The sequence below is a fragment of the Callorhinus ursinus genome, unplaced genomic scaffold (assembly GCF_003265705.2).
Source record: "Callorhinus ursinus isolate GAN/ISIS: 27379988/994484 unplaced genomic scaffold, GSC_fseal_2.0 scaffold21, whole genome shotgun sequence".
NCBI classification, from domain to species: Eukaryota; Metazoa; Chordata; class Mammalia; order Carnivora; family Otariidae; genus Callorhinus; species Callorhinus ursinus.
In genome coordinates, this window is record NW_027397083.1 from 23,541,669 (window position 1) to 23,566,426 (window position 24,758).

The 24,758-nt window shown below is 36.2% G+C and overlaps 1 protein-coding gene across 4 annotated transcripts in view; it reads right to left on the minus strand.

The window, feature by feature from the left end:
* Positions 1-24,758, minus strand: part of LUZP2 (leucine zipper protein 2) — a 478,379-nt gene that overhangs the window by 94,493 nt on the left and 359,128 nt on the right. For all 4 annotated transcript variants that reach the window (XM_073904840.1, XM_025879122.2, XM_073904841.1 and 1 more), the window contains one exon: positions 19,818-19,880. In XM_073904840.1, the coding sequence (XP_073760941.1) occupies positions 19,818-19,880 (63 nt within the window). The remainder of the gene's footprint in view (positions 1-19,817; positions 19,881-24,758) is intronic.

Here is a 24,758-nt window from a genome sequence, read left to right on the forward strand (position 1 = left end):
AAAGAGAAGCAAAAATCATAAATAAGAAGGCTAATAAAACACATTCTAAAATTATATTATTTCTTCTCCACTTCCATAAAAGACAAACGATAACACATATAGTCATGATATGAATAAAAAGAATAGAAAATAAAAGGGCGTGTGTGGAGGGAATAGAACTAAAAAGATAGGAGATTTATATCCCTCACTGGAAATAAGTTACCAAAAATCTGAAGTAGATACTGATAATTTGCTGTATGTCATAAGCCCTAGAAGAAATATTAGAAGCATAGCTCAAAGAAAGATAGTTAAATAATTAAAAGGAATTAAAATGTTACATTGGAAACCATTGAATTATACAAAAGAAGGCAGTAAAATAGCACCAGAGTTACAAAGTCATCATGAGACACACAGAAAACAGAAGAAAATGACACACTTAAATCCAACTATATAAATAATAACATTAAAGGTGAATGGATTAAACAATACAATAAGAATGCACAGATTGTCAGACTGGACCAAAAGCAAGAACCAAGTCTGTTTTGCCTTGGCATTATTCGTAATATGCAAAAAGTGGAAGGAACCTAATGTCTATTATTTGATGACTTAGGTAGGCTGTAACACGAATGGGCCTTGAAAACATTATGCTAAGTGGAAGAAGCCAGTCACAAAACACCAAATATTATGCTTTTATTTATATAAAATGTTTAAAACGTGAAACACACAGAGACCAAAAATGAGACTAGCAGTTGCCAAGGGTTTAGGAGACAAGGAGAATAGGCAGTGACTGCTAAGAGACATGGGTATCTTTTCGCAGTGATGAAAATGTTCTAAAATTGGATTCTGGTGATGGCTGCAGAAGTCTGTTAATATTACAAAACCACTGAATTTTATACTGTAAATGGATGAATTTATCTTATATGAAGTATATTTCAATTAAAACTATTTTTAAAATTATGAAGAATTAGCCAAGTGTACAAAGTCTGGAAAGACAGGTCAGGCAAAGTGAAGAAAAACAGAGGTAAGAAATGGAAAGCTACAACAAATGCATGACTTCTCCGGTTCAGTGTTTGATGTTGATGAGACTGCAGAGGTGGGGAGGAATGAGCCTTGCAGGCCATACCAAGGAGGCTGCACTTAATTCTGTAAGGACTGGACAGATAATGATGGATTTATAAGTGGAATATTTATTTATAAGTAGGCAACTTTAAAATTTGAGCAGACCAGCCTTCTTTTGACAGCTGGGAAGACAGCTGGGAGGAGGAAAAGATGGTCAGGGAGCCCTGCCAGTGATTCAGGAGAGGTGGAGAGAGTCTGAACTCACACAAAGAATGGGAGGATGTAGAGAGAAATATTTAGAAGGAAATTGTTCAATTACTTTTCTGTGTGATTATAAATAAATGTGCATTTACACTGGAAGCATCTCTCTGCCTCTTATTGTAGGCTTCTAAGTTCCAGAATTAGACGAGCAAGATCACCTGCTTCATTCCTTTCAGGTTTTCCTATTATGAAAACAGCAGGGAGGAGTGGAGGAAGATGCGGGAAGGATGCATTGTGACATCCAATTATATTGCTAATCTCTGGAACTGGCAAATAGGAGTCTATTCAGGGAAATGCGCTTCTTGCCAGTGGCATCTGCAAATTAATGTTGAAATGTGGTTTCCAGCTTGCAAAGAACTTAGGATTTCACTGCAGAGATTTAAAGGGAATTGGCACTCATTGCTTTCCACATCAGTGTACTCAAAATCAAAACCCTGCATAAACGTAAATATGAGCATATAATGCGCATTAAAGGTGAATTTATCCATATCAATCTTCAATTAAACTCAGCAAAGCTAAGAAATAGTAACATTTACAGCCCTCATCCTGGAACACAAGACACCGATGTAGGCACATCTTTGAGCTCTGACTCCAGGTCTCAGTTTTTGCCAGGTCACCACCAGCTCCGCCCACTATTTGCCAAATGCGAACTCCCCAAGCCTTCTCAGCTCTCAGGCCTCTGACCATGCTGCTCCATCTGCCCCCAAGGAAACTTCCCCAGTTTTGTTTTTTTTTTGTTTTGTTTTGTTTTTTTTACCTGCATAACTACTTCTTTTTCCAAACTCAGTTGGCACCTCAACTTCTCTTCAAAATGTTTCTTCAATGTTCTGGCCACAATGCTACACCTTCAACCATTCCCAAAAGAGAGACTAGGTTTTCCAATTTTCCAACGCTCTATATCAATTCTTACACACTTCCAATCTTTCACTTAATTGAATTTTACAAATTGAAATTTATAAAAATGAGATGTTTGGGTGTCTGTGTCCTGCAATCAAATCGCCTTAATCTCTCAGAGTCACAATTACCTCATCTAAAATCTGTGGTTATTAATAGCAGGACTGACCTTAAAACTGGTTCACAACCTTGTCTGCACATTGAAATTAACTAGGAAGCTTCAAAAAAATACATATGACCTTGTCCCATCTCCAGACATTTTATTTAATTGGTCTAGGATGTCACCTGGGTTTTTGAAATGGAAAAAAATCTCCACCTGATATTACTGTGCACACAAGTGTGGGAACCACTGCCTTAAGGAGTTGTGAGGATTATATGGGATCATACGTGGGTGAGTTAGCAGCACATTGCCTGGTCGGTCCTAGACGTTTAAAATAATAGCTGCTGCTATTATTTGTGGGCTTTTTAAAGATTTTACTTATTTATTTTGGAGAGAAAGAGAGAGCAAGTGAGCAGGGGGAGGAGCAGAGGGAGAGGGAAAGAGAATGTCATCTCAAGTAGATACCACGCTGAAAGCAGAGCTGGATGGCAGGGCTCGATCTCACGACCCTGAGATCATGACCTGAGCCAAAACCAAAAGTCTGGTGCTTAACCGACAGAGCCACCCATACGCCCCTGGACTTTTTAAATGGAAAAACCATACCTTACTTATTTTTTGACTATGGCACATCGGTGAAATATATAATACAGGGATGGTGGCACTCAGTATATTTTTTATTGAATAAGTTAAGTCAGTATCAGACGAATGTCCCTCCAAAGATCTTTCAGTCTTATAGGAAAAGGGGGCAGAAAAACACAGAACTCCGGTCAAAAGCAGCAGGGAGCCGTTGAGCTCAGAGTGTCAGGGCAGTATAGAGGAGAACGGGGCAAGCGCACTTGCCCTGATCGAAACAGGGAGTTAATGAAAAAGATGAAGGAGGGAAAAAAGGAGGAGAATAGGACCTACCATTTCTAAGGCACTGGATTTTCTGCTAAGCATTTTGCACAAAGCTATCAAGTTCCCCAGTTTTACACATGAAGTGAAGACCCAGAAATTGAAAAATTTGCTCCAAATTCATCTCATCCGTGGCAAACCCAGGATTGATTTTTGAGTTCTTTACATTCTAGATTCAGTTACTTAACTGCTGTGCTGAACTGTAAGAACAAAGAATCACCACACACTTCTGAGAAAAGGAGTTTTATATGGATTTCTTAGGCAGGGGTCCATGAATACATGGCATAAGAATCTGTGCCCTTCTTAGGGTGTTTCTATATCCATCAGTTGGTCAATTCTCAGCTCAGTCTTTACTTTGCTAAAAAAATTATGATGAACCTGAAGCAACTGAATGCCGATAAAGGAAAAAAAACCTCTTAATCCATGAACTCATACCTTACACATGACTCAACCTGAGATGGGCTCTTAGACCTAATTATAAGGACCAAAAAGTAGAGAACATCTAAAGGAAAACACAGAGGCAAACCTTTATGACCTTGGGTTCGGCAAATATCTCTTAGCTCTAAGAGCGGAGAAAACATTTTTTCTCTTTGAAAGTCACAGATAAGAAAATGAAAAGCTGAGCCACATACTGGGAGACAACAGTTGTAAAATACATATTTCATAAGGACCTTATACCTAGAATATATAAAGAACCATTATAACTCAATTATTAGAATACAATCCAATACAAAAATAAGTTTTTTTTCAAAAAGAGCAAAACATTTGAACAAACATTCAACAAAGAATGCATATAAATGTAAAAGAAGCAGATGAAAAGTATTTAACATCATTGATCTTAGGGAAATGCAAATTATAACCATATGTCCCACACTATGCATGTACTAGAAGGGGTAAAATTTAAAAGACTGACCAAACCAAATTTCGGCAGGAAGAGCACATAGCTCTCTTATACTTGCTGTTCTATATTGTTTGGAACGTAATGGTATATCCAATTTAGAAATGATTTGGCAATTTCTTTTTTTTTTAAGATTTTATTTATTTGACAGAGAGAGACACAGCAAGAGAGGGAACACAAGAGGGAGTGGGGGAGGGAGAAGCAGGTTTCCCGCTGAGCAGGGAGCCTGATGTGGGGCTTGATCCCAGGATCCTGGGACCATGACCTGAGCGGAAGGCAGATGCTTAATGACTGAGCCACCCAGGCACCCCATGATTTAGCAATTTCTTATAAAAGTAAATATACCGTATGACCAAACTATTTTGCTCCAAGGTTTACCCATGAAAAATGAAAATATACATCCATATAAAGACCTCTGTGTGAGGGTTCATAGCAGCATTATTCATAATAGTCCCAAACTAGAAAGAACCAAAATATCAGTTTGCTGGTAAATGGAGAAAAAAAAAAAGTGCTGTATCCATCTATGGAAATAGATGAAGTGAAATTAAAAAGAAACAAATGATTGACAGATACAACAACATGAATAAATTCAAAAGTATTATACTGAGTGTTTCTATTTTATAAAATGCTAAAAAAAAAAAAGGCACAGCAATAGTTTTGGAATGAGGAGTGGGGGGGGATTGGTTGCAAAGAGGCCCAAGAAAACTTTTTTTTGAAATTTCAGCAATGTTGTATATGTTGATTAGGTTGACAGTTACATTGTGTGTGTGTGTGTGTGTGTGTATGTCAAAATTCAATAAAATGTCTAATTAAAATGTTCAATCTTACGGAATGCAAAGTATACCTCAATAGAACTGATTTAAAAGAATTCACAGAAGGAAAAGAAGGAAGGATCCCCCATCATTCTGGTGGGTATAAGGAGTATGTGAGAGGCTAGACCACAAAAACACAGTGTAAATGATGGGGTGATACTTTTGAAGTCAGGCATTACCCAAAGTCTACACTAATGTGAAATAGACATACACACCCTGTAGAAAGTGTTTTATTTAGATTATTTTCTGCGACATCAACTGCATTTAACACAGTGCCTGACACACAGAAGTTGTTTGAGAAACATCTATTGACTGCATTAATTTCTGCATTACCCTAGCAGATTAGCTCTGATTTACAGACTAGCTTTTCTTTTTCATAACTGTGCAATTAGAGTTTGTGATTAATATTCCTTTTTCTCAACAGAGAGACTAAAGAGATGAAACTTCAAAATAAGAAATGATACTATAATTTATTGTATAAAATGGTGAATACAAATCCTACCACTGTTTTTACAAAATTATAATTAGTATGAAAGAAAAGAGAAACCCAACTGTGATATGAGAGAAATCCTAGTAGGGTTATGAAATGTAATGCATTGATAGCCAACACCTCAGGTGCCACAGCACCTTCTATGTGGAAGGTGGAAAGAAACTGACTTTCCACATTTCCCTTGAGGTAATAAGAGGATTCAGGATGCTGTGCCCAATGTGATAGCCTGTGGATTTTCCATTTATGTCCCTTCTATCTAAATACAACAGTACATCTCAATCCTCTCTCAGCCTCGCCTGTGAGCGACATGAAAAAAAGGGGGGAAGAGTTTATCATTCTATTTCTGTCAGCATATGTTCAAAGAACTAATCAGAAGGCAAGATGAAGACAACCGGGCTTTGCTGAGTGCCTACCAGGTTGCCAATTCTCATACTCTATCAGTACATGCACCATTTCTATAGTGTAGTGATGATTTCCACTGTGCAGCTGGGAAAACAGCTCAGGGAGGTTATGCAACTCACTGAAGAGAAGGAAGAGCATGTATTTTATTAAGTTTCTGCTAGAACTCATTATTATGACTGAAAGAGAGTAAAATTTCACTTCCTGTTTTTGAACAACAATCACTAGGACTTGTGCAATTAATATGTGCCAGACACTATTATAAGTTGATAATTTGCTTGTATATACTCATTAAATTCTCAAAATAACTGTAAGGTATAGAAGCTATAATTAATATCATTTTACAGATGAGAAATAAGGAGGTATATGCTTATTTATCTTGTTCAAATCCATACTTAAATTGACAGTATTAAACACAGAGGCCTGGGTCCACGCTCTGCTTTTAATTCCTGCCTTTTCCACAGGTTGGAGATAAAGACAGTGAACTCAGTTGTGAATAAAACACAGGCTTAATGATTGCCCAAAACAGGGGACACCAATCCTTGTGCTCTCATTTTTTTCCTTATTACTCAGAATATTTGAATCTACTTCTCCTTTCACAGACTAGTAGATAACTTTAAATGAGAAAAATTGTATACCCCATTAAGTAGCAATGTGGTTTCCATTCTCATTAAATTGCTTATTAAAAAGAAATATGAAAGTATTGGATTGTGGGGTTTTCGTGTTTGTTTTTGACCTATCTTCTGAGCATAATGCTTCTATATCATCAGCCTCCTTTCCTCTCTCCCTTTTTCCTACATTCACTTTAAAGTCAAAAGACATTTAAGTTGGTAAGTAGTAAAAGAAAAAACAAACACACACACAAAACTAGAACCAGAAACTGTGTGCCTGCTGATCAGTCAGAAGCACGTACGTTGTTACCACATTGTGGCTGGCGTATGCTTGCTGGCTGGAATGACAAGACCCACCCAGGGCCCGTGCGCAGGAGGAGAACAAGTCAGAGAGGGAAGCTAGTTGCCATATACAAGCCAGGAGGAACTTGAACCTTTGCCCACCAACAAAGAAAAGCAATGTTTACAAAATTATTGCCACTTTTCTGCAAGAATTACTAACATCACCATCAACTCCCCTCGTGATTTGACACCATCCTGTCTTCCAGTTTCTCTTCTCTTGCCTCTCTCCACACGTACCACGCATTTCAGAAAGTTCCTATAATGATTTTTTTTAATACTAACACATGTCCAAACTGCCCTTCCTCTGGTTAGACTGTTTTCTCAATGAAGACTGCATTCTTCACTTACTCATTTGACTCTTTCCTTTCTTCTTTTCTTCATCTCTACAAATATTTACTGAGTACCCACCAAGCATAGACTTTTTGGTATAATGCCTTCAAGGTCTAATCCACTGCCACTCTTCCCGTGAAATTTATCCCAACATAGTAGTAATAGGTTTACTGATCTTTGACTTTCCCTTCATTGACCCCGTCCTCCCAAGAGCAGTAAATAAAGTACTTATAAAACACCATACTGTATGAAAATTAATTGCAAACTAGCCCATCAGCCTTACTAGACTGAGGGCAAGACAACCTTCATCCAACTCTGAGTTCCCCATGCCTGTTACAAAATGTCAGTTGTGATGACTGGGGAAACAAAGGAGGGGGGATGTTAAATAAACAATATAAATATTCTCTTTCAGAGGGCCATGTACTAAAGAAACACTAGTACGTTAAGAAAGGCTGAAAGGGAATTCTAATTACCTGATTTCAAATGCTGGTTTTTTTCTACTACCTCAATGTCTATAGAATTTTAAAATTAAGAAGAAAAGCAGGGGTGCCTGGTTGGCTCAATGGGTAGAGCAGGGAGGTTGTGAGTTCAAGCCCCATGCTGGGTGTTGAGAGTACTTAAAACAATAACAAAAACAAAACTCTTTCATACCAGATTAATTAAATGCCTAGGGCCTTGTAATTTAAAATGTGGCCCATTGGCCATCACAGTCAGCACTGTCTAGGGATTGCCTGAAATGCAAAATCTCAAACCTCATCCCAGACCTACTAAATCCAAATATCCCTTTAAAAAGATATACAGGTGATCCCTGTGTGAAAATTTATAAAACCACGAACATCCTCATTTAGTGAAGCAGGGCACTATAATTAAAATAACCAGAGTTGAACAGGCAACCTGTAAGACTGTGCTTGATTGGAACTAAACTCTTGCAGACTAACGTAACATTTATTAAATCCAAGCAGCATGCAATTAAAAGGGTTCAAATAAATGAAAATGTAAATACGGGATCACTATTATCCACAATTTATCTAAACTAAAAACAAATTTAATTCATAAAGAAAGGAGGAGTGATATAATATCGAGTTAACGTAGTTCCTGCTCAATTTGAAACAAACAAAAAAATCCATTTTTAATAATATTATTTTAGAAGATTTTACAGATGTCAATGAATAAATTATCAGTGTATCAGCATATCAAATTTGTCCAAGGTAAAACCAAGCACGAAACCAAATCATTATAGCCAAGGCCTCTTATACATCTAAGATTAAAGACAATTTTCATGTATTATTTCCTTGTTAATTATTTTCCTATGTTAAAGACAGTTGAAAAAGAGAATGTATCTTTCATATCTCTGATTCCAGACAATGGTCAAGTGCAATTATGTTAAGAAATTGTATTCTGAGGGTTGCGGAAAGAGAGGTGGATGGGGGATGGGGTAACGGGGTGATGAACATTAAGGAGGGCATGAGATGTGATGAGCACTGAGTGTTATTCACAACTAATGAATCATTGAACATTATATCAAAAACTAATGATGTACTATAAGTTGGCTATTTGAATTTAAATTTAAAAAAAAGAAATTACATTCAGTTCTTGGCCTCTATATTATTTTCTTCCCTTTAAAAAAGAAACTCTTGTAAAAAATTTATTAGGAAAATATATATTCCAACAATTTCATTTCCAAAAAGCTATTATGCCCTTAGTCCTAGATGCCATACAAAAACTAAAAAAATCAGCTGTTTCCTCTTCAGAATGTCCTCAAGATTCTTTTGCCTTAATTTATAAAAAAATAAAACAAATACATTTGCCTAAAATGAAGGGGATGAATTGCTCTTTCCCTGACTTTCAAGACAACTCTATATTTTAAAGGAGGAAAAAAGGGGCCTGGCATTTAGCTTTATACATCCAAGAGACTGCCAAGCCTGAAGGCCTGAGTTGAGAATATGTGATGCATTTCTCGAATGAGACTAAGTACAATTGTTTAGAGTCTGAAAATGTGACATCCTATTATCTTGAGAAATAAATTGCCCTCTGGGGAAAAAACCAAAACCAAAACCAAAATCAATTCATTGATAATAAAATGTGTATAAAATATTTTGTAAAATCCATTTGCATATATAATCTCATCTGATCCTGCTGAAGTGCATGTATTAATTTTGTCCATAGTTTACTGACAGAGGACTTGATACCCATAAGGCTAAGTGACCACTTAAGCTCAGTTTCCAGGTAAGTGAGAGAGGCAATAAAGAACCCGGATGCCCTGACTGCAAACATATATATTTTTTAACCACCTCAATGTACATTTACTAAGGAAGAAGAAATGGACAAAATGTTCAGTAGATGATGCTTAGTTGATATAGATATTAGTCAAAGCTACAATACAGTCTTCCGTGAAAGTGTTTGTCTTTCTCTTGGACCATGTAATGTGCTCCTAGATCCCACAGTAGGGGCTTCTTAACTGTGTTACGTGGTTTGCCTGACTTGTCACCAGCAGCACTGATTATGCAAAAAGATTTTACCAAAATATGTTCATAGAGTTTCTATACATCATTTAATATAACCCCCATGGATATTTTCAGCCTCAGGGAATGTTCTTATCTCCATTTCAAAGGTGGAGTAGCAATGGTTGGGGGTCATGATGGTAGGATATACCAGTTGTGACTTTGACAGAAGAGATTATACAACTGAGAAAAAAACTGAGAAGTGTATGTTGACGACTGTGAATTTTGGCTTCTGGCTAAATAGCATGGGTTCAGAGCACTGAAATGATTTTCACTGCCTACTCCAATAATACACCCCACTCACATTCCCTGTTTATTTTACTATTAGCAATACATTGGATTCTACCCTAGCCACAAATCTTCCTAGGACTGAAAAACAATTACATCATGAACTTAAACTCTCCTTCTGAAGGAGCCTTACAAGAGTGGGCATAGAGAATAGAAAGGGCAAGTAGAGACAAAGAATAAAGAAGGAACCAAAACGAGAAGACTGTGAGGAAAACACCTTACTTTATAGATATGAGCTTGGCATCTCTGTGGGAATCAGATAGCATATAAAAAAAAATCAACTATATATTTTTTTATTTGAGTGCAGTTAACACACAGTGTCAATTTAAAAATAAAAAAAAATTAATTCATTTAAAAAACAAATATCTGATCAATCTTTAAAAAAGAATCAACTCCAATTGGAAGTGAGAAAGGAATTCAACAGTCAGAATTTTGTAAGAAGGAAAAAAATCTGCCTTGGAACGTTGAGAACCTTAATCACTAAATATTTATGACTTTATTTATTTATTTGAGAGAGAGAGAATGAGAGAGAGCACGAGAGGGAAGAGGGTCAGAGGGAGAAGCAGACTCCCTGCCGAGCAGGGAGCCCGACGTGGGACTCGATCCCGGGACTCCAGGATCATGACCTGAGCCGAAGGCAGTCACTTAACCAACTGAGCCACCCAGGCGCCCCTAATCACTAAATATTTAGAATGAGAAGCAATGTCATCAGCAAGATTAGCTACTTCATGCAAGAGACTGGGATGGAAGGTGCTACAGGACCCTTGTAATATGAAGATTCTTCTGTGGGTAAAGACTTACGTAGTAAGTTGATCTGACTTGTTTCTAAAATGGGCCTTGTTAAGGCTAAATGACAGTGGTAGAGGCTAAGATACCCTGGAATCTCTCTTTAAGCAAAATGAGTTAATTAGAGAAAGACAATTATCATATGATCTCACTCATATGTAGAATTTAAGAAACAAAACAGGATCATAGGGGAAGGGAGGGAAAAATAAAACAAGACGAAATCAGAGGGGGAGACAAATCATAAGAGATTCTTAGTCATAGGAAACAAACCGAGGGTTGCTGGGGGAGGGTAGGGGAATGGTGTAACTGGGTGATGGACATTAAAGACAGCACATGTTGCAATGAGCACCGGGTATTGTATAAGAATGAGGAATCACTGACCTCCGCCTCTAAAACTAATAATATATTATAGGTTAATTAATTGAATTTCAAAAAAATAAAAAATTGTTTGTTACAAATATGTAAGAAAAAAGAGAGATAGACCAGGGCCAGTAAGTGAAGTGGTAGCGTTGTTGGAGTGAAAGACTCCCAGTGGGTACTACTTAGGCATTCTTCTCAAGCCTTCGGAAGCTGCACATTCCTTGTTATAAACCATGAAATTTATGGAGAACTCTTCTTTTTAAAATTCCTCTAAATTGTTTCTGTTGCAGTGGCTTCGTATGCATTTACCTTCAGAGGTAATTGGCTTCTTCTCTGTTATTACGCGTAGGTTAACAAACACCCTAGTAACTGAGTAACAGCAATGAAATGAAATAAAATAAATCAAGTCACAAATATACTTCCAAAATGTCTCCTGCCATGACAAAGGGGAACATCAAAATGTGTTGCCAAAAGAGGAAGTATTCAAAGAATAATAACTTGCTCTTGTCTTCTGAAATTATATTTGGCATCATCAAGAAGATAAAGGATATGGAAAACAAGGCATTTTTAAAAAATTGCATAATGAGTGAAATTAATGTAAGTTATCTTCACTGTTCTTTTTATTTTATATTACAAATAAAAGAGTATGTGTATTTAGAACAGAGATATTAATGTGATTGTTCTATATTTTAGAGATGAAAAGCTATTTGAGGATGTTTTAGGCCCTGAGCCATACTTCTATAGGGTACTCAAATTTGACTACAAAAGGACACAATATCTAATCTATAAATTAGAACCTAAGATGAGTTCTGATCAGAAACATGTATTAAATTTTCAGTGTGCTCAGAAAAAAAGAAGATGCCTCACATTGAAATATTATATATATCTATATTTATATTTATATTTAAACATACTGAAAATGAAACCATTTAGGACCTAAAGAAATCAGTGCATCAGTTTGCACATGTCCTACTTGGGTCTGAAATGGCAGTATACTGAGCAAGTCCCAGAAGGAGAGTGATTCCCCCTGTAAAGGTCTCATGATGGTGCCACTGCTCTACATATGCTCCAAGCAAGGAAATGTACATCCAGCTGAAACTAATAAATAAAAGACTGGAGCCCCTCTCAGTGGGGGGAGGGCGGCAGCTTGTTAGGCCAAGACCCACATGCAACATGATAAATAGGATGAGAATAGGTAGGGAAAGTCCGTGATCCAAGGATCACCCCACTCTCTCAGAACAAGGGAGAAATGTTCTAGGGCTGATCTAAAGTTCATTATCTTCATTTTGTTTTTCTACACAAGAGTCCCACTCGTGCCCTTCTCTAACATTCCTTAGCATATAGAACACTTCTCTTTGAAATATATGTAACAATTATTATTTCCTGGGACAGTAAGATGACGGTGTGGAAATCTTGCAGGGTAGCTCTCCAGAAACTGAAGACTGGCTATAGGCAAAATATTTAGAGCTCATTCAGGAACGGCAAACAGGTTTATCTTGAGTACCAACTGTGACTGGCCTTTAGGATCTGCTTCACATCTTGGAAGGAGAATGATTTTGAGGCTAGATCCAAGCCCAGTGGGAAAGAGCACCATGACACATTAGCAAGTTATGGAATAGGTACAGGGTGTGGGGTAGGGACACACAAAGATACACATTTTAGAACGTATTCACAAGCACACTTAAAATATTTTGTCTTCCTATGTGATAGGGCGTAACATTTTTTTTTTCAAATCCTAAGCTAATGGTAAAATTTGGTTAAAATGGTAAAATTTAAAAACATTATTTAAAGTTATAAACACTTTCTAAAAATCATTTCTAACATAACCATCAGCCTGGCAGAGACTGTATCTGTTTTCTAATAAGTAAACAGATTGAGAGAAAGAAACTTGGAACAAACATGATTTATGCCCAGTAACAGCTTAGAATGGTAGAAGCTAAGGGCCAATATGTAAAGCAATGGTTCTTAAACAGTTAAACTTTGGATGTTTATAGAACATTTGATAATCTGATAATTTACACAAACTTCATTCTAAGAGAAATGCCTTATGAAAACTCACAAAAATGATGAGCAAATTCTGAGGAGTCAATACATTCCTGAAATGCATCCACTGACTTCAAATCCTTCACTAAAAGCATAAGTTGGGAAGCACTGTGCTCAGTGCCTGACAGATAACATACATGCTCAATCAGTAATTCTGAACAAATGAGTGAACATGAAGTCAGGAAATTCATACTGAAGTTGTGTCATCATAGATATAGCACTTTAAAACTCTGAGCTTCTTTTCTTAAAAAGTCCTGCGCTTTTGGTGATTTTCACCAAAATTGGATTTTGGAGAATCCCAATGTTTTTGAAGAAAATTTAACGTTTACTAAATTTCAATTTGTTACAACTTCTGATAAGAAACATCTGTGTGTCCTTTTATAACCTGAATGTCTCCTCCATTATCAGATAAATAATGAAAAAAATAAATGAGGCTTGTTGGCTTTTGTGTGTTAAGCATGGACTCAACAAGGCTGAAAAGTTGTTTTGACTGGGAGGTCAATTAATTTTCTCTTGTGTCCTACCCACAGAACATACCCTATTCTGTAGTTTTAAAAACATGTAGGGTGGACCACAAGAACATAGGGAGTCAGAAAAGAAATCTCTGTCCCAAGAAATTGCCAATTCTAAACTGAAAGCAGCATATTTTTGCACTGAAAAATGCTTATGTTTTTAAGGAAATGCATTGAGTTTTAGTTGCCAACAGATGTTATGGGTTTTTTTGTCATCAAGTTATATTTCCAGCTATACATGTTTGCCCTTTAGATCTCTGAGTGCATTAGGAAATAGTTCTTGAAAATATAATCTATAAATAACCCTAAGAAACAAAATAGAATATAACTGGGAAAAATGTAATATAGTGGGGTCAAAGACCAAGATTAGAATAAAAACTCTGCCACTTACAAGTTTTGTGACTTCAGACAAGTCTTTTAACATCTCTAGGCTTTGTTTTTCTGATGCATGATAAGGTGACATTATTGCCTGCCCCCACTGACTCACAGAATTATTTGAGTCACAAATGAATGTGTTTTGAAAGCCTTAAAGTTTGTCAAATCAAGTACGTAAGTAAAATCAGCAGCCCTTCTCACCTTTTCTCCAAGAAGCCTACATTTTAGCGCCAAAGCTCATTTAACTGGAGATAATTTGACACTTGTAACAAATGACTGGCACCAAAAATGCTTTGCTCATTAAAAAATGGTTTAACACATAAATGAGATAAATGTAAGATAATGAGAGGCAGATGCACAAAAATTACCTTAAATTACACAGGGGTTTAAAAATTATGGGGCAACTGCTTATAGAAGATTCAAATCATCAAAAAATAATGACATTTGTTGGTATGTATACAAGGAAATTCATGTGGCAATGTTCCTGCTTTCAGGAGCAAACAACAGTGGGGATTATCAAGTTGAGCACATCTGGTTTCTAGAGAAAATACCAAAGAGAACACATGCCATGTTGATGTCTGAGTTTCGGAGGGAACGGGTATATGTGGTCTGTCACCAAATATGCTGGAATAAATATCAGAATGTTGATACAATAATATAAATATATACTGTGAAATAGTTATCAAAGTAGTAACTATAAATCTGTCAGATATACTTGACATGATACTCCAACAAGTCAGCTCAATTTTAAATGAATGAATGAATGAATGAGTGAATCTACTATGATAGTTTCAATCTATTAACAAATTTGCTTTTTAAATAAATATTTTGGTGGACTTTACTGTCAAACTTCTGAAGGCCTCAGTTCCCTCACTGTTATGGATTCCCACAACTTCTCTTCTCTCTCTAATAGGGGTTGGAATGAGGATGCAATAATGTTCGTAACAGCAGTGGGTACAGTATAAATGCTAGGTATATAGAAGGCATAGTGATTCTCATCCTGTTTCCTATTTTTGTGATGTGAAATGAAAAGGCCAGCTTGTCTCCTTCCATAGTGAAAATTCATAAAGTGAACTTAAGTTTGTAAATCTAACTGAACAGCTAAAATCTTAGCAACTTTTATTAGCCAACACTGTGATCTTTAGAAGTTACAATAGCCAAGATATGGAAGCAACTACACACACACACACACACACACACACACACACACACACACACACAGGCAATGGAATATCACACAGCCAAAAAAAGGATGAGATCAGCAAGATGGGGGGCTAGGAGGTCCCAACACTTGTCTCTCCCACAAAAACAATAAATAAACAACTACAAACAGATGAAAATAGGTCAGGGAAAGCTGTGAACTACAATGAAGAAGCAGCCAAAACACTGTGGAACTCAAATCAGGATGGCCGAATAGAAAACCATAGGAAGCATTTAATTTATGCCACCCCACCCCCCAGTCCAGGGCAGCTCAATGCCAGGAGGAATCCCTACAGAGAAATCTCACCCCATAGGAAAAGGGAGAACAGAAGAACCCCAGCAAGCCTCAACCACTATGGAAGTTTGCAGCCTTTGCCACACCAAGGATTTGCATAGTTTACTCCAATGCTGAGCCCAGCTGATGGAGCCTTCCAGAGTCCCTGCTGCTACATCCCCTCCCCAGGGCTGGAGCTGTTGTTGCAGTGAGACATGCCCCTAGGGTTCCCAAACCCCACTCTCTGGGATTGGGATGCATGCCTCAGTGCTTTGCCATAAATGTGACGAGAGCTGCCACTGCTCTGAGCCCTGCCTTCCAAGTTCCCAGGTCCTGGCTCTGACCAGTCATTGCTGAGGACCACCTGGCAGATGCTCTGAGCCCTGCGCCTGGGTCCCAGGTCATGGTTCTAGGCTGTCAGTGCCAGGACTGTGCCGATGCCACTCTGAACACCACTTTAAGTATATACGATTGCATTTATCAATTATTCTTCAATAAAGTAAAAAAAAAAAAATCAAAACTCAAAAAAGTGTACTAGGTATCAGTAACATCCCAATTTTTCAATAATTTTAGTGAATTACTTTATAGTTATATGTATGTTCAATAAAAATTATATCTCAAGTTGTAAATAACACATTTTTCATCATAGTAAAATCACAACACACACATATACAAATAGACAGCTGCACAAATATTTATAAAGTTAAAGCTGAGACACTCTGGCATATACATATGAAAAATTATTCATTTAGATTTTTACAAAGAAATTATTAAAGGATGCTTTATGTTTCAAAATTATGTGAAAAAGCAGAATATATAATCTATATTAACATATATATATATACCAAAAGGCAGATTATGCCTAGTATAAAAGGAAATAAAAAGAAATATAAAATGTTTCCAAGTATTGCGTGCTTTGAGTGATGGGACTTTAAGTGGATTTTTTAGGGTTTTTTAAAAGATTTTATGTATTTATTTGAGACAGAGAGAGAGAAAGAGTGATCAGGGGTGGGAGGGGGAGGAGCAGAGGGAGATGGACAAACAGACTCTGCACCGAACACGTAGCACGATGTGGGGCTCAATCCCATGACCCCAAGGTCACGACCTGAGCCAAAATCAAGAGTCAGAAACTTAACCAACTGAGCCATACAGGTACCCCGGATTTCTTTTAGCTTTTCAAAATATTTTTCTACAATGAGAAAATAATACTTCTGAAATTAAACAAGTGGATATAGTAAAAGTAAAATAGAGCAGTAAAATAGAGAGTAGATGTTCCAGAGAATATCATCTCCAAGTGGAATCAAGGAGGATAAAAAGTAACGCGAGTCTTGGGTAACTAACAGCAGGGCCTCACTTCTCGCTTTAGTGGAGAATGTTTACTACTGGCAGCCTTCCCAATCAAAAGCCAGCTCGCAAACAAAAATAAGGATACTGAATTTATCAACATGTCTGGCAACTGTCAGCACATACCATACATTCGTCCTCCAAAGTCTATCTTTATTACAAACTATCAAATCTATTCAAAACTGAACAGATTTTCAGGGAAACTACTTGAAATGGAATCCTCTACTACTCATCTTATTACCTAAGATATTCTGTGGGTTCATTTTCAAAAGTGCATGAGTGAACCTCTGTGGTCACATGCCCTTTGGGGCTATGTATGTGAGTTCCTACCACATACTGCCATGACACATCTATTTGTGTATGCATGTATGCATACGCATGTACCCGTGTGTATATATGTATATACATAATATATATTCATTTATTCATTCAATATGTTTTCATAAGATCTAAAATGTACATTGTTGATATAGTAGTAGGCAAATCAGATGAGTGAATACCATCAAGATGAATGAATGAATACATCATAGCAGAAACTGTTTTCACAATGGAAGCTGAAAATATTAAGGTCTCACTTCTTTTGCATGGATACATGACCAAGTTTAGGGAAATATCTTAAAAAACTCTCCTCCTTTACAAAAACTAGGACACTGAAGAACAAGTGCTTTTCCTTTTCTTCTTTGACTTTGTACAGAGTTGGACAAAGACAGCCTATAAATCTTTAACCACTATCATATACGGGGGGGGGAATCAAAACTTAGTAAGTTGAGGATCATGATATGGAAAGGTAGGAAAACCAAAAAATTTGGTCCTGTTGACACTGTTTAGCTACTGAATAAGCTAAAAAATTGTCCTGTTTATAAACCTCTTGTTATTTAATAAAAATCTTGCTGCTAAATAGCTTTTTGGGGAGTGTATATGCTGAAGGAATCCTAATTTATGCAGCTTCATGGTCTATTCACACACAATTCACCTGATCTCATATGTAAGTGCTCCTTTCAAAGTGACATTGAAATAATAAGGCTTACAAATAATGTCTCATTTTCAAGTCATAGAGTTTCAACAAATCCTGATTTGGGTAATTTTTGAAAGTTGATAAATTACTAATGTATATTCAACAACTGGCATATTACAAAGAAGTAAATCACTGAAAATTATTGGATCTCCTTATTCTCTTCTCCCAAATTTTCTTTTCGCTAACTCTCCAATTTGGGAAATGAAATTCAAAAGATTTAAAAAGCCTCATATGATCTATCTTCACATTAATTTCTCAGCCTACTGCCTAAAACATATCAGCTCTAGGGAGCTAGGATTTGTTTCATTTCATTCCTGATATTAAGTTAAGCTAATTCACAGAGAACTGGAAATTTCTCTACAAATGAAAATATACATACACACAGACATGCATGCCCTTTCTTTTCCAATTTCAGGGATTTATTGTTGATGACTGCAAAGAGCTAAGGCCAACCTGAATATAAAAGTTAAGATGCCCTGAGCTCGAGTCTCAGTATGAAAGATTAAAAGTAGACAGACAAATGCCTTCGGTTTTATACTTTCATCTACTTACGACATAAAATGAACAGAGTGCTGAGAAGCAGGGGTCTGCAAGCATTAATGAGAATTAATTCACAGTTTTCTTGGTGTGCTGGGGAATATCTTGTTGTAAATGAGGTCAAAGAAATGGCAAGAAGCATATTTATGTAAGAGTAAATGGCAAGATAATGTCCAGATTCATGTGTCACATAGAATGGGTAGTAAATATTGGTTGACATAATAGGAACACCTTCCCCTGACTCTGAGCCAAAAGTAAAGGGGCTAAAGAAGAGAAATGTGTCATTTCTTATTATTTTCATTAGAAAAATTGCAGGATTTTCCAACCATTAAATAAAATGAGGAATTATTATCCCTCTTTAATTTAAACCTTGTGCTTGTAGATTGAGCTGATCATTGTAATGAAAACATTTTTTAAAAAATTATTACACACAATGTAATTCGTATTTATTATTTATTAAGCAAATCATTACTCCTACTCCTAAGAGCCTAAAATTCCATGATTTTACTGCATTTGGAAATGCACATGGACCATAAGCACAACAATTAAAGACAACTACCTTTCATCTCCCCTTCTTGAAGGGAGATAAAAGAAAGTTTCATCTTGTTGCTATAACAAACTACCATGAACTAAGTGGCTTAAAACCAAACCAAACCAAAACAAAACACTTCTACTCTCTTATAGTTCTGAGAGTCTGAAATCCGAAATAAATTTTATGGGACTAAGATCAAGGGGTTGGTAGGGCTGGTTCTTTCTGGAGGTTGTAGGAAGGAAATTCTACATTACACTGTCTTTCCTCCTCCAGCTTCTGTGATCACATAATCTTCATATTTAGGCCTTTTTGACTTACTCTTATAAGGACTTGTATGATTATATTTAGGTTTCACCTGGATATTTTGGAAAAACCTTCCTATCTGAAGATCCTTAACTTAATCACATCTGCAAAGTCTCCTTTGCCATAAGGTATAAGATTCATAGGTTGCAGGAATTAGCAAGTGGATATCTTTGGAAGGCCATTATTCCAGTAGATGTCTACCTATGCATATATCTTGACTTGACAGTCTTGTAAAGAAAAGTATCAATAATTAAAATCAATCAACAATGATTAAATATAAAGACTCTTAGTAATAAAGAGATTTATGCAAGGATCTCTGGAGGTCAAGAATGTAGATCACCACTGGATCTCATCTCTGGAAATTCACTCAATCTATGCTGTCCTTAATGTAAATATTCTGAAAGACCACACTCTTCAATATTGAATTAAAGTAACTGAAGGTTACAAAGGGACTTTAAACACTTTGGAATGATGCCTGCCTTTGATTAAGAATGTACCCAGGAAACCATATCTGCATTTGTCTCCATTAATTAAGAAGGCAAGAAAATCAACGTGTCTTCAATGCAGTCAAATACAGCTGTAATTCTTACAAAAATCCAGAAATTAAATTTAAGCTAAATGATATTATAGTTTGCGTACTGGGAGGGTAAAGGTTTGGAAAAGGAGAAAGATGCTCACCTTAAATAATAAATCCTTCTTCCCATAACGAAGCTCCTTCAGCTGGGCTTGGATTTTTTTTGACTGCAAAAACAGAAACATAGATTAGTGCCTCAATTTCATTTATATTTTCAAACTTAAAGATGAAAATTATTTTAAACTGTACAAGAGTGAATTTTGCAGTCAAGCAAAAGCTCAATCTCTGCCTTCCAAGTTGGACTTCCAGCTAGCCTAGGCAGGAAGACAAAACCAAAGGTGTGCAAAAGAACCATGTTGTTTAATTTTTGTAGAAATTTTACTTTTTAACTTTTAATTTTTGAGTATAGTTGACACACAATAGGAACCATATTGTTTAAAAGGCAATATTTAAAGAAAGTAGTTTATTGTTTCTCTCCCCAGCTTCCCCTCCTGCCAAAAAAGAATACACACACACACACACCCCACACACACATACACACACACACACACACACACACACACAGAATTTTAGTCACCAGAGTATGTCCAACAATCCAATTTTAGATGCTAAATATACCTATGTATATGTATGCCTCAGTTTTCTCTGCTTATTTACAATTACTTCCTTTTTAAGATCAAATATGTGAAATTTAAACTGACAACCAAGTTTGAATTTGATGTATGTCCAAAGGGAAGGCAGCAAGCAAATGTGACAGGAAGCAAAGAAAACAGCTAGAATGCTAAGATGCTGAGGTGAAGGGTGTTTGCTCTGTAGAAGAATGCACTTTTTAAGAGAACTATGCCAAATATAAAAGTGCTTTATAACAAGAAAATTTCTCTCAGCAGGACATGTTTGCTTACTAATGGAAATATACCTGGTGAACCACAGATGATGATCCTGTCTTCCCATTTTTCCAGAGCAGACCCAATTTCAAACATTCTAACATAAGGACCTCAGTTATTTGTCCTTCTGTATCTAAAATTACAGGTTCTGACCCCTCCGTAGGAGAACAAAAACACAAATAGATTATCATAGTCACATAAAAAATGATAATTGAAAAAAATAGTAAAATAGGTGAATAGTAAAAGTATAAAATGGTATAGTCACTTCGGGAAACAGTTTGGTGGTTTCTTATAAAGTTAAACATACACAAACTGCATAATACAGCAATTCTTTCTACATACATAAATGTTTATAGTATCTTTATTCATAAGAGTCAAAAGCTGGAAACAACCTACAAGTCCATTAACTGGTAAATAGCAAACATTTTATGGTACATTCATGAAATACTACAATACTGTTGAGCAATTTTAAAAAAGTGAATTAAGTACTGAAGCATGTAACAGTGTGGATAGAAAAAAAAACAGTGTGGATGGAGTTTTTTTTATTTTTATTTTATTTTTTTTAATGTGTCACTCTGGTGAATAACTAGATTTTTTTTATTTTATTCTGTTATGTTAATCACCATACAATATACATCATTAGTGTTTGATGTAGTGTTCCATGATTCATTGTTTGCATATAACACCCAGTGCTCCATGCAGAACGTGCCCTCCTTAATACCCATCACCAGGCTAACCCATCCCCCCACCCGCCTCCCCTCTAGAAGCCCCAGTTTGTTTCTCAGAGGTCTCTCATGGTCTTTCATGGTTCGTCTCCCCCTCCGATTTACCCCCCCTTCATTTTTCCCTTCCTGCTATCTTCTTCTTCTTCTTCTTTTTTTTTTTTTTAACATATAATGTATTATTTGTTCCAGAGGTACAGGTCTGTGATTCAACAGTCTTACACAATTCACAGCGCTCACCACAGCACATACCCTCCCCAAAAGCATTATACTATGTGAAATAATCCAGTCATTAGAAGCTATCTTTTGTATAATGCCATTTATATGATATTCTAAAAAAGACAAAAGGATAGGGCTAGAAATCAGGCTAGTAGTTGACCTTGGCTGGGGATTTGTGGTAGAGATTATAAAATAGCAGGAGAAAATATTGGGGATGATGATGTTCTGTATCTTTAATATATACATTGATCAAACCCATTCAATGGTATACTTAAATAGGATGAATTGTATGCAAATTATATCTTAATAAAATTCAATTTTAAAAGTAGTTGGCCATAGTATATACTAAACACAAGATCCTCATGGGACTATTATAGCCCAATAAACTGTGTTGATATGAAGGTCCTCTTCAACAAATGAAGCCCACTCACGTTTTTTGAAATATTATAATTTTCCTAGCTTACACCGAATGTCTATGAGTCTTTCACGGAATCAACTGCAGGTATACTATGGTTCAGTTTGTTGTTATATTCAGAACATGTCTAATGATGCAAGATAGGAGAGTTTGCCAAGTGGGAGACTGTTATGATGGTGTTATAATTCCTGAATTCTTGTCTAATGCTGGAAGCCCACCAATTAGAGTAGAATCTTCAAAGTGTTGCCTATGGTCACCACCACAAGGCTCTACTATTAGAAACAGTTTTCACAGACATCCCTATCATGAACCAACTGCATTCTGGGATCTATTGAATCAGGAAATTGATAACAGAGAACAAAAAGAAAATAAAATGAAAAGAAATAAAGGAAAGGAAGACAAGGAAAGAGGGAGAGAGGAAAAGTAAAGGGGGGAGAGTGGTGACTTGAGATGGGGGAGTGGAAAGCAGGGAGAAAGAATTTGACTCATTAACAATTCAGAACTGTGCAATTAAACTCTATACCCAGAAGAAGCAAGGATTCGTTTGTTTGTTTTTTATAAACTAGCTACTATTTTTTTCATTTCCATAAAAAGTCATCCTCTTTCCCTTGATATGTTTACTGAAAGTGAAATGCAGGATAGAATGCATAGAAGACAATGAGCCATCACTGTATGTGTAGGGTTGATCCTGGCTCTTGAGAATAAAAACTCTCACTTGAAACCCCCAGCCTCCTGAATTTATACTTCTGCTTCAGGATTCTACATTACAGCTCTGTTCTCCTGGCACAAAATTCCCCAAGTAACCCCTAATGATGATGTCTCTGACATAGCATCTCTCTCTTGTTACATTAATTTCATCTCCAAGACATCTGCTGGTTTTTGAGGCTATTCTTAATTTTGTGCTACTGATTTCAGTAAAAAATCATTTCTGTTATCTTCTCCAACTTCAAATGCACAGTTGATTGGCACTGTCTCCCTCCTGTTTCAATCTGTTGTCCAGGACTCATTTATAGCCAGGACAGTCCCTTAGGTAAACAGAGTTTATTTATTTTTCCAAACGAATGTTGACCAACATCAAAGGGGAATGAGAGGTTACCACTACATATGGTGTGCGTGATTTGCTCAATTTCACTTCTACTCTTTCAAATAATTAATGCTCTATTTTTTAAGTGTCAGAAAAGACTAATTTTAACCATTTTGGGTATTTATTTTAATGCATATTTATGCTGAATGCACAGAATATAATTTAAACTTTTATTCATAACTTGAATTAATTATTAAAACATCAGTTTTTGTGTTATGCAGTGATTCATTCAGGAACTATAATAAAAGGCTACATATCTTTGTGCTGCACTAAGTGAGGAAGAACAGTTAGATTTCCTGAGCTTAGTTAAGATTATTTAGAATTTTTTTTTAGAAATTTTCATCACAGTCATCACTTCTCTGCTTTGCATATTCCAGCTATCTTCTAATGTTCAGTGAGTTAAAAATCAAAATCCTATCTAAAGATCTGATGAGAGTATGCACAGTAAGAATAAGTGCAAAATTTGAGTTGAGCTCATTTTGTAACGCACATTGATCTAAAACCCCATGACATTTTGTTTTCTTTTAGCTTCCTAGGGCATCATTTTGAAAAGCTAAAATTGTCAGAAGGGTAAACTTGAAACCATTGAGCTATTGCTATATTGGGGATTTTAGTAATTTTTTTTGGTGGGCAGCAAAGCAAGGTTTATTGAGTGATTGCGAAGTGATAGTACAAAACTCCCAAGGAGGGAGGGGACCCAGGAGGGTTGCCGGATTTTAGTAATTTTTAAAACTAATGGTTTTAAATGTCATTTTACATGTTGATGCCTGTGAGTCATGAAGTTTTCACAAGTCTGTAGTAAAATTAAGTTTGTGATAATGATGATGCTGATTGTAAGTATAATAAAAAGATGGCAAGGAGAAGGTGAAGACAAAGAAGATGGATATGATAGAACATTTTATTTTATTTTTTCATTTAATTTTATTTTTTAAAGATTTCATTTATTTATTTATTTGACAGAGAGAGAGAGAGAGAGAGAGAGAGAGAGTATAAGCGAGGTGGGAGGCGGGGAGGGGCAGGCACAGGGAGAGGAAGAAGCAGGCTCCCCACTGAGCAGGGAGCCCCATGCAGGGCTCGATCCCAGGACCCTAGGATCATGACCTGAGCTGAAGGCAGACACTTAACCAACTGAGCCACCCAGGCGCCCGTGATAGAATATTTTAGCTAGTCTCTGACATTTTTCTTCTCTACAATTCATGTCCAAGTAGCATTTCCTTCATGAAATAACAGTGAAGATGATTGTAGTGGTATTTACAGTAGACTCTACTGTTTTCAATATTCTGCCTTGGCAAATTAAAACACTGGCAATCCATTAGGTGTCAATGGGATCTGGATGTTTATCTATGAATAGTTTAGGGTCACTGATTTAGAAGACAGCTCCTTTTTAGCTCCTAAACTGAGAGAAGACATTACTATTTTGTTTTGGTGGTAGTGGTGGTGTTAAAACAAATAATTACATTTATTACCCATATTCTTGGGAAGTGTTTTTGTGACAGGAAAAAAAAAATATATATATATATATGCCTCTGTTATTTCCCAGAATGTTAAACTCCAAATTTTTTCCATAAATAAATAAAAAGATAGGTCAAATAAATAAACTGATTTCAACATTATGCAGTACTAATATTATGAAGCATCTAGGAATGCGTAAATTAAAATGCAGATATAATGTATCCTCTAAGGAATTGAGATGAATTTAAAGAAATGAATCATTCATGAAC